This window comes from Neophocaena asiaeorientalis, unplaced genomic scaffold (assembly GCF_003031525.2).
Source record: "Neophocaena asiaeorientalis asiaeorientalis breed wild unplaced genomic scaffold, Neophocaena_asiaeorientalis_V1.1 scaffold830, whole genome shotgun sequence".
Taxonomy (NCBI): Eukaryota; Metazoa; Chordata; class Mammalia; order Artiodactyla; family Phocoenidae; genus Neophocaena; species Neophocaena asiaeorientalis.
In genome coordinates, this window is record NW_020172177.1 from 364,072 (window position 1) to 379,830 (window position 15,759).

At 43.2% G+C, this 15,759-nt stretch overlaps 1 protein-coding gene across 1 annotated transcript; it reads right to left on the reverse strand.

Moving 5' to 3' along the window:
• Nucleotides 1–10,825: 10,825 nt before the first annotated feature.
• On the reverse strand, nucleotides 10,826–15,309 carry ITLN1 (intelectin 1). Its single transcript, XM_024757694.1, is given in 5 exon segments — nucleotides 10,826–11,008; nucleotides 11,412–11,570; nucleotides 11,902–12,126; nucleotides 12,128–12,176; nucleotides 15,305–15,309. Coding segments are annotated over 5 exon segments (621 nt in total).
• Nucleotides 15,310–15,759: the final 450 nt, after the last annotated feature.

Sequence of the window (15,759 nt, forward strand, 5' to 3'; positions counted from 1 at the left end):
GTTGTCTCCTCATGTATTGGCCTTGCCATACCTAAGTAGTAATAAAACATATATTTTAAAACAGGGGCTGGTGTTTCATGTTGGCTTCTCTGGTTGTAGACACTGAAAGGGAGATTGAAGTATAAGACGGTCTTTGGAATCTATACCTGTGAAGGAAAAAAAGGGCGGTGATAGCAGGGAATGGAGACAGGCAAGGTTTAAGACTTTTTAAAAAAATTTTTATTTCTTTGTTTGGCTGCGTCGGCTCTTAGTTGCAGCGCGTGGGATCTATCTTTAGTTGCAACATGTGAACTCTTAGTTGCGGCATGTGGGACCTAGTTCCCTGACCAGGGATCGAACCTGGGCCCCCTGCACTGGGAGTGTGGAGTCTTAGCCACTGGACCACCAGGGAAGTCCCAGTTTGACTTTTAAGTGACATTTAAAAGGCAGAATCAGCAGGATTTGAACCAAGTCTTCCAACTCAGCTTGAATGGATGGTTAGTACTGTTCTTAGTTCCAGACAAGTGATCTCCTGCTCAGGATGCTTTAGAAGGCACCACACTAGTCTCCGTGGCAGTGCCCATCTGCACAGGGTGAGGAGTCCACAGATCCATTTTCCCTATCAAAGGAGACAGCCTGTCTGCAGAGTTAAAGAAAGAGTAAAAGAAGCAAAAAGAAGATGAAGAGAGTAGCTGAGGACCTCACCTGAGCCTGTACTTACCCCATCATGCCCCTGACTCCACCTCTGGATCTCCTGGTCACATAGCTGATAAATTCTACTTTATTTGCTTATGGTGGTTTTTGAGGCAGATTTATATCACTTGGAATTGAAAGATTTCTGACTGCTATTAACAGCACAATATGTTGAAGCAGAGGATGGAAATGTACTTCATTTTAATGTAGGCAGACAGCTGGATCATGGAAACTAAATGTTGAGATTAAGAACAGACAACCGATCTTCTTCTTCTTTTTTTTTTTTTTTCCGTACGCGGGCCTCTCACTGTTGTGGCCTCTCCCGTTGTGGAGCACAGGCTCCGGACGCGCAGGCTCTGTGGCCATGGCTGACGGGTCCAGCCGCTCCGCGGCATGTGGGATCTTCCCGGACTGGGGCACGAACCCGTGTCCCCTGCATCCGCAGGCAGACTCTCAACCACTACGCCACCAGGGAAGCCCAACCGAGCTTCTTTAACATAGAAACCATATATATATATTTTTTTTTGGCTGAGCCACATGGCTTGTGGGATCTTAGTTCCCCGACCAGGGATTGAATCTGGGCCCTCGGCAGTGAAAGTGCAGCATCCTAACCACTGGACCGCCAGGGAATTCCCTAGAAACCATATTTTTTTCATCTTTATATCCTGGCATCTATTAGGACACCTAGGTCATAGAAGATAGTATATGCTCTTATGCAGAGCACAGCCTAGAAGGAGAGATGCAAACTCTTGGGTTAGGAAAAACATCTGAATAGGCAAGTTTTGCTGTGAAAACCTAGCCTAGAGAGGAGATGATGCAACAAAGAAGAGTTAGGCTTCCCCGTACAAGACAACATTGGGAAGTTGGCAATTGGTTGATGTGGGAGGCTAGGGAGAGGCTGTTATAGGTCTGGGAGCCAGAGGCGGGGTCTCTCTTCTGAGGGGGAAATTCAGCCAGTAGGAAGTTCCTTGTTGCAGGGATGCAGAGAAACATGAGAGCAGAGATGCCTAATTCCCATTTTTATTTATTTTTTGGGCTATGAGGTAATTCCTCTGTTATCCAAAACCTTCTTCGGTAGCAATCTACACAACTGTCTTGGATTGGTGATGTTTTGCAGATGAAACAGGGGGCTCCATACTTGGTCCTACATACAGTGGAGAGAAGAAAACAGCGTGGGAGGAAAGATGTGAGAGAATTCAGCTAGAAAAGGAAGTCAGAGCCAGAGGTGACCATGAGGAGCCCCTGGGAACCCCCTGAAATCTCAGAGAGGGTACTGGGTTTTTCATAGTATGTAAGGCAGAAAATTGAGCCAATGGATTTTTTTTTTTTTTTTTTTCAGTTTTAGACGAAAGAGTGTCCAATGAAGGTTGGAAGACTTGGACTTGGGGACATCCTGACTGGAATGTCTTACACATTCACTTGGCTTACACATTCATTTATTTTTTATTTAAAAAAATTAAAAAAATTTTTTAATTTTATTTTTTTCTACAGCAGGTTCTTATTAGTCATCAATTTTATACACATCAGTGTATACAAGTCAATCCCAATCTCCCAAACTGGAAGATTTTTAAATTTATTTATTTATTTATTTTTGGTTGCGTTGGGTCTTCGTTTCAGTGCAAGGGCTTTCTCCAGTGGCGGTGAGTGGGGGCCAGTCTTCATCGCGGTGCACAGGCCTTTCACTATCGCGGCCTCTCGTTGCGGAGCACAGGCTCCAGATGCGCAGGCTCAGTGGTTGTGGCTCACGGGCCCAGTTGCTCCACGGCATGTGGGATCAAAGCCTTTCTAGGAATTTGTCCATTTCTTCCAGGTTGTCCATTTTATTGGCATAGAGTTGCTTGGAGAAGTCTCTTAGGATGCCTTGTATTTCTGCGGTGTCTGTTGTAACTTCTCTTTCATTTCTAATTTTATTAATTTGAGTTCTCTCCCTCTTTTTCTTGATGAGTCTGGCTAATGGTTTATCAATTTTGTTTATCTTCTCAAAGAACCAGCTTTTAGTTTTATTGATCTTTGCTATTATTTTCTTTGTTTCTATTTCATGTATTTGTGCTCTGATCTTTATGATTTCTTTCCTTCTGCTAACTTTGGGTTTTGTTTGTTCTTCTTTCTCTAGTTCCTTTAGGTGTAAGGTTAGATTGTTTATTTGAGATGTTTCTTTTTTCTTGAGATAGGCTTGTATTGCTATATACTTCCCTCTTAGAACTGCTTTTGCTGCATCCCATAGGTTTTGGATTGTCGTGTTTTCATTGTCACTTGTCTCTAGGTATTTTTTGATTTCCTCTTTGATTTCTTCAGTGATCTCTTGGTTATTTAGTAATGTATTGTTTAGTCTCCATGTGTTTGTGTTTTTCACGTTTCTTTCCCTGTAATTCATTTCTAATCTCATAGCGTTGTGGTCAGAAAAGATGCTTGATATGATTTCAGTTTTCTTAAACTTACTGAGGTTTAATTTGTGACCCAAGATGTGATCTACCCTGGAGAATGTTCTGTGTGCACTTGAGAAGAAGTTGTAATCTGCTCTTTTTGTATGGAATGTCCTATAAATATCAATTAACTCTATCTGGTCTATTGTATCATTTAAAGCTTCTGTTTCCTTATTTATTTTCATTTTGGATGATCTGTCCATTGGTGTAAGTGAGGTGTTAAAGTCCTCTACTATTATTGTGTTACTGTGGATTTCCTCTTTTATAGCTGTTAGTAATTGCCTTATGTATTGAGGTGCTCCTATGTTGGGTGTATATATAATTATAATTGTTACATCTTCTTCTTGTATTGATCCCTTAATCATTATGTAGTGTCCTTCCTTGTCTCTTGTAACATTCTTTATTTTATAGTCTATTTTATCTGCTATGAGTATTGAAACTCCAGCTTTCTTTTGATTTCCATTTGCATGGAATATCTTTTTCCATCCCCTCACTTTCAGTCTGAATGTGTCCCTAGTTCTGAAGTGGGTCTCTTGTAGACAGCATAAATATGGGTCTTGCTTTTGTGTCCATTCAGCAAGCCTTTGTCTTTTGGTTGGAGTCTTTAATCCATTCATATTTAAGGTAATTATCATTATGTATGTTCCTATGACCATTTTCTTAATTGTTTTGGGCTTGTTTTTGTAGGTTCTTTTCTTCTCTTGTGTTTCCCACTTAGAGAAGTTCTGTTAGCATTTGTTGTAGAGCTGGTTTGGTGGTGCTGAATTCTCTTAGCTTTTGCTTGTCTGTAAAGCTTTTGATTTCTTCATCGAATCTGCTATCGATTCCTTCTAGTGTAGTTTTCATTTCAGTTATTTTATTGTTCGTCTCTGTTTGTTTGTTCTTTAATTCTTCTAGGTCTTTGTTAAACATTTCTTGCATCTTCTCGATCTTTGCCTCCATATTTTTTCCGAGGTCCTGGATCATCTTCACTATCATTATTCTGAATTCTTTTTCTGGAAGGTTGCCTACCTCCACTTCATTTAGTTGTTTTTCTGGGGTTTTATCTTTTTTCTTCAGCTGGTACATAATCCTCTGCCTTTTCATCTTGTCTCTCTTTCTGTGAATGTGGTTTTTGTTCCACAGGCTGCAGGACTGTAGTTCTTCTTGCTTCTGCTGTCTGCCCTCTCACACATTCATTTGTTAAAGCATGGATTTAATAATTTTTTGAACATCTACTACCTGGCAGGCACTGAGGATAGAATAGTGAGTAAAAACAGATGTGGTCTCAGCTACCTGAGAGAGTTCTCTTCTTGACTATATAGAGGTGTCAAAGGGATCTCTCCAATGACACTGCCTGAAATATCATCCTTGAGAGATAACAATGGTTTGAGAATCAGATTGATAGACAATGAGCCATTTAAGAAAAGGGGTTGTAAATAAAATAAATGGAGAGACAAAGTTTCATGATAGAATAAGCATTTAAAAATAACCATTGTTTCTAAATTATTTTCTAGGTTTAGTACAACTAAGATCAGAATTCCAAAAAGTTACCATTGTTCAACTTCATTAATAATCAAAGAAATGTAGATGAGAAGTTTGCTTTTAAAAAAATCAAAAATTGATAAAAACATGATAAATCATAGCTTCTAATGGTGGACTCAGCTCATGACTCCAATCCCATTTTTTCCCCTTGTTTTTCTAATGTCAGTAGCAAAATATTCAAATTCTCAGCCTCCTTACTATCTAGAAATTGCCATGTAACAAATGCTAGTGAACAGAAGTCTAATTGCTCTTTGTGCATTATTTTTTCTTCTTTCTCCCTGGAATACAGATATAATGATTGGAGAGACAGTAACCATTCTGTGTTCATGAGGCTGAAAAAAAAATATACAAAGGATGGTGAAGCAGGAACATCAAAGAAGTCAAGTACCCTCTTGAGACCGTTGTGTTTCACATCAGTCCTCCATTGCCTACCCCTGGAAATTTTGTTTTGTGATAAATAACCCCCTGAACTATTTAAGCTGCTATAAGTTTTTCTATTATTTGTAGCCAAATATAATCCTTGACTAGGGGTTCAAGAAATGGACTCTTTTAGGACAGATTAGTGGTTGCCAGAGGGGAGGGGGCTTGGGGGAGCAAAGTAGGTGAAGAAGATTAAGTACAAATTTCCAGTTATAAAAAAAGAGAGGGCTTCCCTGGTGGTGCAGTGGTTGAGAGTCTGCCTGCTGATGCAGGGGACATGGGTTTGTGCCCCGGTCCGGGAAGATCCCACATGCTGCGGAGCGGCTGGGCCCGTGAGCCATGACCACTGAGTCTGTGCGTCCGGAACCTGTGCTTCGCAAAGGGAGAGGCCACAACATTGAGAGGCCTGTGCACCGCAAAAAAAAAAAAAAAAAAAAAAAAGTTGTAATGTATCACATGGGTTATATAGTCAATAATATTGTATTAACTTTGTAAGGTAACAGATGGTAATTAGACCCTATTGTGGTGACCGTTTTGCAATGTACATAAATGCTGAATCAATATGTTGTACCCCTAAAAGTAATATAATATTGTATGTCAATTACACCTCAATAAAAGAAAAAGAAAGAGATGGACCCCTTAAATCTCTACTGGTAGAAATAAAAATTGACACAAAGTTATCAGACAGACAATATAGATAACTTCAAAAATGTTTATAGATGTCTTTAGTCTAAATCTTGGCTCCCTAAATTCACCTGGTCCTTGGAAAGTTATCCATATATCTGAGGTCAGTTTCTTTAACTGAATACAGATCACACAGATAATAATAAAATACAGATAATAATGGTAAAGTCCTCACATATTGTTTTTTAAAAATTAAATGGAATAACATTACACCCCTTATAAGAGTGCCCAGCTTATGCTAACTGCTTGATACATACTAGCTATTATTATATTTTATTCTTGAGAGTTTTGAAAAGTCTACTTCAATTCAATTTCACTCACTCATTAAAAAGACATGTTTGGGCCTTTCTGCTGCTGAAGAATCATTGTGCCATGCATTGTGGCAAACTCTGAAACAGATGTAAAGAAAACAAAGACATGTTCATTGAGTTGTAGAGTGCAGTGGGAAAGAGGGCAAAGTCAGGGGAATGGCAGGGAGAGACATCCATGTAAGCAAATAATTCAAACACTATGAGTACACTTTTTTTAAACATAATTTAAGAGACTAATGCATTAAAAACATTATTAGTTTATGTTTTTGGACACACAATGTTAGATGTAATTTTGTGACAACAACTGAGGGGTGGAAAGCTATACAGGAACAGAGTTTTTATATGATAGTGAAGTTAAGCTGGTATAAATTCAAATATGATGTTATAACTTCAATATGTTACATGTAACCTCCATGTTAGGCACAAATAAAATAGCCATAGGATATACACAAAAGGAAATGAGAAAAGAATTTGAATGTTTCACTACAAAAAAATTTACAAACTAAACTCAAAAGAAGACAGTAGGGCTTCCCTGGTGGGGCACTGGTTGAGAATCTGCCTGTCAATGCAGGGGACATGGGTTCGAGGCCTGGTCCAGGAAGATCTCACATGCCTCGGAGCAACTAAGCCTGTGTGCCACAACTACTGAGGCTGCGCTCTAGAGTCTGCAAGACACAACTGCTGAGCCCACGTGCCTAGAGCCCGTGCTCCACGAGAGAGGCCACAGCAATGAGAAGCCCGCGCGCTGCAGTGAGGAGTGGCCCCCACTCGCCACAACTAGAGAGAGTCCCTGTGCAGCAGCAAAGACCCAACGCAACCAAAAATAAAAATAAATAAAAAATTAAAAAAAAATAAAGAAGACAGTAATGCAGGAGAAGAGAAATGAAAATCTATAAGGCATATAGAAAACAAAGCAAAATGACAGAAGTAAGTCCCTCCTTATCAGTAATTACTTGAAATGTAAATGGATTAAATTCTCCAATGAAAAGATAGAGCTTGGCAGAATGGATTAAAAAATCATGATCCAAGTTTATACTGTCTCCAGGAAACTCACTTTAGATCTGAAGATGCAAATGTGTTGAAAGTAAATAAAAGTGAAAGGAGGGAAAAAGATATTCCATGCAAATATTAACAAAAAGAGGGCAGGGTCAGTACACTAATATCAGACAAAATAGACTTTAAATTTTAAAAAGCTGCAAGAGACAAAGGACGTTATATATTAATAAAGTTTCAACACAGCAAGAAGACATAGCAATTATAAACATTTATGCAATTAATAATAGACCACTAAAATATATAAAGCAAAGATGGACATGATTGAAAGGAGAGATAGTTCTACAATAGGCTTGCAGCCCCAAAGGGAAAGGGGTGGGAGGCTTAATCATTAGACCGGAACAGCCCCTGAGTTCTCCTTCCAAGGGCTGGAGGAACTTTTCCTTACTGTCTCTCTCCCTCGATGAGCTTCTTGGAATGAGGACTTCCCTGCTAAGTTGGGATCCTGTGCTTGTTTTGTAAACTCCCTGGGGATTGCTGTTGAGTCCTTTAGGAGGAAAGCTCAGTGATGCCACTGCCCACATATTTTGCTCAGTGGAGACAAGGACTTCGGTTTTCTCAGGGCCAGCCTAGGCTCAGCACAGAATCATAGACTTAGAGTTTATCATGAAGTTCATTTACTTCCATGGGAAACAATATAAAGTTACAAAATTAAAAAAATTGCCAATTGAAGATTAAGGAGCAAAAATAGAACATCTGTTATCAGTATTAAGTTGATAATTGCATGTGGTTATATATGAGGATATCGCTATTAGACAAATGCACACTTATCTAGGGGAAAGGGTCTTCATGTATGTAACTTACCTCAACTTGTTCAGAAAAAAGTGTGTTTGTGAATGCATAAAGAGAGAGGGCATACATGATAAAGCAAATGGGGTAAAATACTAACAACAGGTGAATCTAGGTAAAAGCTATATATGAGTTTTTGTGTTATTTTTATTTTTGCAATGTTCTGTAAATTTTCAATTATTTCTAACCAAAAAGTAAATAAAAGATGACATGACAGTGTGAAACATGTCACAATCTGGGTTGGGACAAAGTCCAGTAGTAGGACAGGGGAAAAATCCATCAGCTTTGCCTGTGGGTGGGTGTGTCAGGGAAGGCTTCACAGAGAAGTTTCAGGAGAGACTTGAAGGATGCCGTCTTGACAGAGATGTGTGAGACACTGGAGCATCTGACTGAGGTGGGAGCAGGACAGGTTGCAGGGAAGAACTGTAAGGTCCCATCCATCCTGAAAGTCTGTTACAGAATGTAACACTATATGTGCTCTGACCCAGCAGGGTTCCCCCTCCTCAGACGGTGAGTGTCACCACTGTGACCAAGAGCACTGCTCCCTGCCCCTCCAGCCAGTCACACATTCCTTCTCATTGCCAGGGTTCAAGGCCCGGGGACCTTCAAGGGAAGGACTCCTGAGGGAGGGACCTGCAGCCTGAAGTGAGCAGGGCTCAGCAGGGCCCTCGTGGTTTGCTCTCCCCATAAAGGCTCAGCACTTCACCCACCTCAGGACTCTCTGCAGAGGCAGTAGCTCTGAGTCTCCACTTGGCTGGGAACTCTCAGGTCCTGGCATCTGTGAGGAAGGAAGGAGGGAGCTCTCCGTGCTGTGAGGAAGGTGTTTCTGAGTCTGAGACAAGATCCGAGTGTGTGGGGAGCCATGATGCCAGCTCAGGTCTGGTCTTGGTCTCAGAGATGGGGAGTTTCAGAGAAAGGAGCCCATGGCCCCTTAAGGATTTGTAACATTGGATAGAGGTGGGGGCTATTCCAGGAGGTTCCAGAATGCTCATAAGCCCATCACTTTCCATTTGAGGTTTCCTTACTCAGAAAGTTCAAAGAGCAAGGATGGAAGGAAAAGATGGACAAGCCAATGACCTTGTGCCTCTCCTTTCCCCTTAGGGGCCGGGGGGCCAGATTCTGCCTCCTGCTGTTCCTCTCTTTGGCCAGCAGAGGGCCGAGCGCAGGTCAGTCACTCAGGAGCCGCAGTTTCTTCAGCTCACCTGAGGTGTGCAGTGGAGCAGAAGTAGAGCTGGGCTGAGGTCCTGGGCCAGAGGGGAGTTATGTAGATGCAGAGAAGCCACACTTTGCAGCCGACTTGAGATGTGGCCTGGGTGCTGACTGCTGGCCTCTCTGGTCTGAAGCTAAGGCATGTCTTGGGGCCGCACTCTGTGCCTCTATGTGGCTTAGGAGGCTCAGGGAGCCGTGATAAAGACTGTGCTCTCTTCTAGCTACTCCTACTGCTATGGCCTTGGCCCGGGGATTCCCAGAGGGAGCTGGGTGGTCAGAGCTGTGTCCAGGGAATATCCTTCTTTAGTCCCCATCCTCACAATTCCATCCTCACAGTAGGTGTAATGATAGTTTTCACTTTTAATTAATTGAGCAGATGAATGCAAGTGTTAAGCCTGTACTAGATTGTGGGTCAGCTAGTCATAGCAGAGAGGATCCTGACCTCTGGGGCCTCATAGCGCAGTGCTGAACTGGTGAAGTGGGCAGGGGCTGGGATCTGATGGCTAGGAAGGCTGCTGTCAGCTGTACCAGACTATTAATGAGAATTATCTTCACATCCCCTAGCAGCGACCCATTCTCCTGAGACATTTTGGGAGAGCAAAACCTGTGCTCCTTTCCTGTCTTTCCTGCCTAGAAGCATCAAGGAAATCAAAGAAAGTTGTGGTGAAGCAAGTGGTGAGTTATAAACCAACCCAGCATCCTCTCATCTGAGTCACTTTTAAGCTAAATGGACCCCAGTCATGGACAGCAAGAGGAATGTGCCCATCACTCCTGTCTGCTCTGACTCCAGCTACAGCCAAGGAGATTTCCAGTGAGAATTTTGAGGCTTTTCGGTCCCACCCAGGCACAGCAGACATGATCTTCTGAACACAGAGAGAATGCAGTGTTCCTGGTGACTCTTAAGGTGGCGGCCAGAGCAGTGATGAGTCTAAGATTTTCCCCTTCTTGTAAGCTGAAGAGCTAGCCTGCCACAGTTTCATAGATGCTGGCAGAAAATATGAAACTCCTGACAGTGAGACAAAGAAATGTATCATTCACATTCATAGCAGTAGCCAGAGTACCAGCATTTTCTTGTGCTGGTTCCCTGAGTCCCATCGCCACAGGGTGACGTGAAGAGGGCCAGGAAACATTTGCAGATTTAGTCTGTTTGCCAAGCAGCTCGTAAATTGGGCTCGTCAAGCAACTACAAACCTTTTCAGAGAGTATAGTTTATTCTCCTTGGGGCTGAGTACGAGGAGGAACTCTGCGCTTAGAGAATCTGAATCTAAGGGCTGAGACCATGCCTGCCCTTTACTCTTAGTTCCAGAGGCTACATCCTGATGTAGACTTGAGATGTGGTTGGGTGCTGATTTCTGGCCTCTCCAGGCCACAAGGAAGCACAATCCATTGAGAGTTAATATCTCTGGCTTCTGAGGATGTTAGTGCTACAAAGTCTTTGAATATGTAGCATGGAACAAAGGCTGTCAGTGTCCCTGTTCAGAGAGGACCCGCAGAGAATTTCTCGCCACTTTGCAAGTTGTTCTCACCTGTGAACATTAGCCTAGTTTTTACTATTTTAAGAGCCACACAGGGTATTGGTTAAGAAGCCTGGCTTTATATCCTATAAATTGGAGAGGATAGTAATTTTAACTTCATAGTGTTCTAATGATTAAATGACACAAAACCATGTCAAGTTCCTAGAAAAGAGTTTGGCACATTGTACGTGTTCAACAAATGCTAACAGTTGTTAATTGTTGTTATTTACACTTTCCCCGAGAGTGCAGGGAAGGATTGATGACTGGGCTTTGGAAGCAGATACTCACGCTGACCAACTGGTGAGTAGTAAGATGCAGTTTTCTCAGCATCGCCAAAGTCATAGACCAGAGGAATAGCTGGGCCATTGTCGGTCTGACAGCTCTCTGATCCGTACTTCACTGGGTATTTCTGCAGAGACCCAAGATACAGGTCATGTGAAGACAGTAGAGAAGCTGCCACATTGGGAATTTGGGGATTTAGAGCCTTCAGGTGTCAATATGCAGAAATCAGTCTAAATAATAGTGACTTCTTCCCACTCCCCCCACCCCATAGCTAGGTTCCTAACGAGCTTCAAGCCCCTTGTCCTTCTCCCTCTCTACCCCCTCTCTCCTCCTCCATAGGCCTCATCCTGTGCTCAGCTCAGATTCCTGAAAGAGGTAGCACATGAGTTCACCTGACCCACAGGTGGAAGAAACAGCCAAGCACAGGCACCTGCTAGTGACACGGAACCCAGAGAAGACTTACTCTTCACCCCAGACACTTGGCTCTCTGTTCACCAAAAGAAGTGTGAACAGCCTGCAGCCCCATACACCTGGTAGAGTCCGAACAGATTGTGTCCCAGATTCGGGAAGAAGCTAGTGTTGGTGCGGTACCTCAGCAGGGAGCTGTTCCTCCAGTGCTGCAGGGGGCGCTTTTGGGGCACATGCCACATGCCCAGGTCCTGGGCCTGGATGTCATAGTAACCAGGGCTCTGCAGAGCAACACACACACTGATCCTGAACAGCCCAGGAGGTCCCACTAACCAAAGACCCACGCATGCAGTTCTCAGTTGCGCTGAGAGCTCTGGGCTCCAGGGGGCCAGGTGGCAGCAACGCTCAGACACCTGCCATCGCCAGCAGACGATAAGGCCCCACCGCCCAAAAAGACCCGGTGGGAGAAAGTCGTGATTCAAGACATGGACTTTTTTCCTTCTTCTTCTCCAGCCCTACCTCCTCATCCCCATCTCCCACCCTCCCTTCCACACGCTCTGCTCCAGCCACACTCAGCTCTCCACCCTTTCCCAGCTGGGTGGTCAGTGCCACCAACCTTGTATCACTGGTGGACGCCTCTACAGACCCAAACGTGTTGGCCCAGTTGCCGTCCCCCTCTGGGCAGTCTGCCGTGCTGCCCTGCTGACTCGACCAGCGATCACCTACCGTGCATTTCTCAGGAATGGGGTTCTCGTGCACACTGGCCACTAGGGTCCAGCCGCCATCCCCAGAGGTCATGTCACAGAAGGTCTGGTAGATGACGCCATTCTCGGTGTAAGAGGAAATACAGGCCATCTGCGGACAGAACCAGCCTAGAGAGCCCGTGTCTGTGAGTACAGGGTCCATTTCAGGCTCCAAAACCAGAAACGCCCTGGGAAGTCAGAAATGTATCCTAGAGGCTCCCGCACATATCCATTTGTTGGTGTAGGGAATCCCTGTGCTGGTGAAAGGGAAGCTGTTTCCAGTTCTTCCTTTGAATACTTGACCCTTTTCTGCCTCTTCTTTTCCAGGGGAATTTGTTGCAGGATTTGTCCAGTTCAGGGTGTTTAATAATGAGAGAGCAGCCCAATGCCCTGTGTGCTGGGATGAGAGTCACTGGCTGCAACACTGAGCACGTGAGTTTATTTATTTATTTATTGGCTGCGTTAGGTCTTCGTTGCTGCAGGCAGGGGCTTTCTCTAGTTGCGGCGAGCAGGGGCTACTCTTTGTGGCGGTGTGTGGGCTTCTCATTGCGGTGGCTTCTCTTTGTTTTGGAGCACAGGCTCTAGGTGTGCGGGCTTCAGTAGTTGTGGCATGTGGGCTCAGCAGCTGTGGCTCGCAGGCTCTAGAGCGCACGCTCAGTAGTTGTGGCACACGGGCTTAGTTGCTTCGCGGCATGTGGGATCTTCCCGGGCCAGGGCTCAAACCCGTGTCCCCTGCATTGGCAGGCGGATTCTTAACCACTGCGCCACAGGGAAGTCCCAAGCATGTGATTTTTGAGACTACATACGGCCTGGTGTGTTTGTGTACGCACCCACCCTATGGAGTATGTTGATGTGTTTCTCCATGGCTTGCATTTTTACTTTTTTGCTGGTATTTTGTGGACATAATTTTTAAATTGTTACTATTATTTTTTAATTGAGATGTAATCGACATATAACATTATATAAGTTTCAGATGTATAACATAATGATTCTATATTTTTATATATTGTGAAATGATCACCATAATAAGTCTTGTCAGCACCCACCACCACACATAGTTACAAATTCTTTTTTCTTGTGATGAGAACTTTTTTTTTTTTTTTTTTTATGGTACGCGGGTCGCTCACTGTTGTGGTCTCTTCCGTTGCGGAGCATAGGCTCCGGACGCGCAGGCTCTGTGGCCATGACTCACGGGCCCAGCCGCTCCGCGGCATGTGGGATCCTCCCGGACCGGGGCACGAACCCACGTCCCCTGCATCGGCAGGCGGACTCTCAAGCACTGCGCCACCAGGGAAGCCCGATGAGAACTTTTAATATCTACTCTCTTAGTAACTTTTCAATGTACAATACAGTATTGTTAACTATAGTCACCAGTCTGTACTTTATATCCACAGGACTAATTTTATAACTGAAAGTTTGTACCTTTTGACCACTGGACATAATTTCCTGTATTGAAGTGCAATTTATCTGTATCCTCATGTATGATTAGTACTTTTATGTTGTGTTTAAAAAGTATTTCCAGGGCTTCCCTGGTGGCGCAGTGGTTGAGAATCCGCCTGATGTTGCAGGGGACACGGGTTCGTGCCCTGGTCTGGGAAGATCCCACATGCCGCGGAGCGGCTGGGCCCGTGTGCCATGGCCGCTGAGCCTGTGCATCCGGAGCCTGTGCTCCGCAACGGGAAAAAAAGATGGGCATAGGACTTGAGTAGACATTTTTCTAAAGAAGATATAGAACCAGCCAACAAGCACATGAAAAGATGTCCCACACCACTAATCACTAGGGAAATGCTAATCAAAACTATGAGATACCACTTTACACCCTTAGGATGGCCTTTATAAAAAAAAATAATAAACAGAAAATAACAAGTGAGGAAGACCCAGGAATTTGCATTTCTATCAAGCTCCTAGGTGATTCTGATGCTGCTGGTCTGGGAATGACACTTTGAGAACCACTGTCCTAGAATTTCTTTTCCCTAGTTAGGGTCCTATGTCAGATTGTTAGAGCTGCTGTAGCAAAACACCACAAACTGGGTGGCTTAACCAACAAATATTTATTGTTTCATAGTTCCGGAGGCTGAAAGTCTGAGATCAAGGTGTCAGAAGGGCTGGTTCCTCCTGAAGGCTGTGAGGGAGAATCTGTCCCATGCCTCTCCCCTAGCTTTCGGTTGTTTGCCGCCAATCTTTGACGTTCCTTGACTTGTAGATGCATCACCAGAATTCTGCCTTCAACTGCACGTGATGTGTCTGTCTCTGTGTCCAAATTTTCCTTTTTCATAAGGACACTAGTTATCTTGGATTAGGGCTTACCCTAATGACATATCTTAATGTGATTTTCTCCAAAGACCCTATTTCAAATTAAGGTCCTATGCTGAGGTACTGGGGATTGGTACATCAACATCTTTTGGGGGGACACAATTCAACCCATAACAGGTCCCTTATATATTTTGGTCTCCATATGGCTGAACAATTCACTCAGCAGCACATTAAGCCTTATCATAGGCAATTCTATCCTTTCCCTTCCTGCAATCCTGTCCTGGCCTCAGCTGCTTTTTAATTGTAGGATGCCTTTGTCTTCCTTTATATGTTAGGCTTGCAACAGAGTTGGGCTTCTGGTTCCACTCTCTTGGCATTTTAGGGGAGGAATACTCCCTTCTTTGTACATTATTTCTGCTCCTTTAGCACTAAGAACAAACCACAACCCATCACAGTGGGACCATGAGACAAAACTGTATGTACAGAAACCAATAACTCTCCCCTTTATTTAAATAACAAGTTAGAAGACATAATGGAAGAAAAGATCCCATTTATCAATACAATAACAATAAAAAATTTGGGGATAAATTTAACTAGTAATGTGTGAGATCTAGATGATGAAACTATAAACACCAAGATATTTTGAGGAGGAAAATGGCTCAGTCCTGGAATAAGTAGGGTGAAGGTGCCAACAAATCATACTGACAGATGTTACACGGAGCCAACCTGTCATGATCTCCACAGTTAAAATAACCAAGTCTTCTGAAACTGTTTCCTTTGATAACCCACTCAAGTGCATATAACAATGATAATGCCATGTGGGATTTTTAGGAATTCTTTATATGCTCTAGATAAAGCCTTTTATTAATTATGTGTGTTACAAATTCTTTTCCCATTCTGTGCCTTGCCTTTTCACTTTATGGATTTTTGATAAACAGAGGTTTTTAATTGTAATGAATTGCAATTTACTGTTCCTGTTCCTTTTGTGTCTTATTTAATAAATTTTTCCTTATTCCTACGTCATGAAGATACCTGTGGGGTATCTTCACAGGTATCTTTACCTGTGTAATATTCTAAAAGCACTGTTGTTTTATGTTTCACATAAAAATCTACAGTTGAGCTGTAATTGACTTTTTTCTTTATTGAGAGGTAGGAGTTGCTTAATTTTCTTTTCCATTTTGATTTCAAATTGTCCCAGTACCCCTGTGATTGATTTACTGTTATTTTCCCCACTTCTTTGCACTTTCCCGATGGGTGGTTTGGTGCCCACTTGCTTTCTCCACTTATTTTCCCTCCACATCTTCATGTCCTTAGAGTGTCCTATCCACGGAAATCCAGGCTGGAAGTAAGGGAATTTCACAAAACTGGGTTCTCCTTTGGGCTGGCAGGAAGACCATTTAAAATGGGTAAGAAAAGGAGACTCCAGCAAAGGCCCAGAAATCATCTCCCCAGTTTTGGAGTCTGCAGTGTGCTG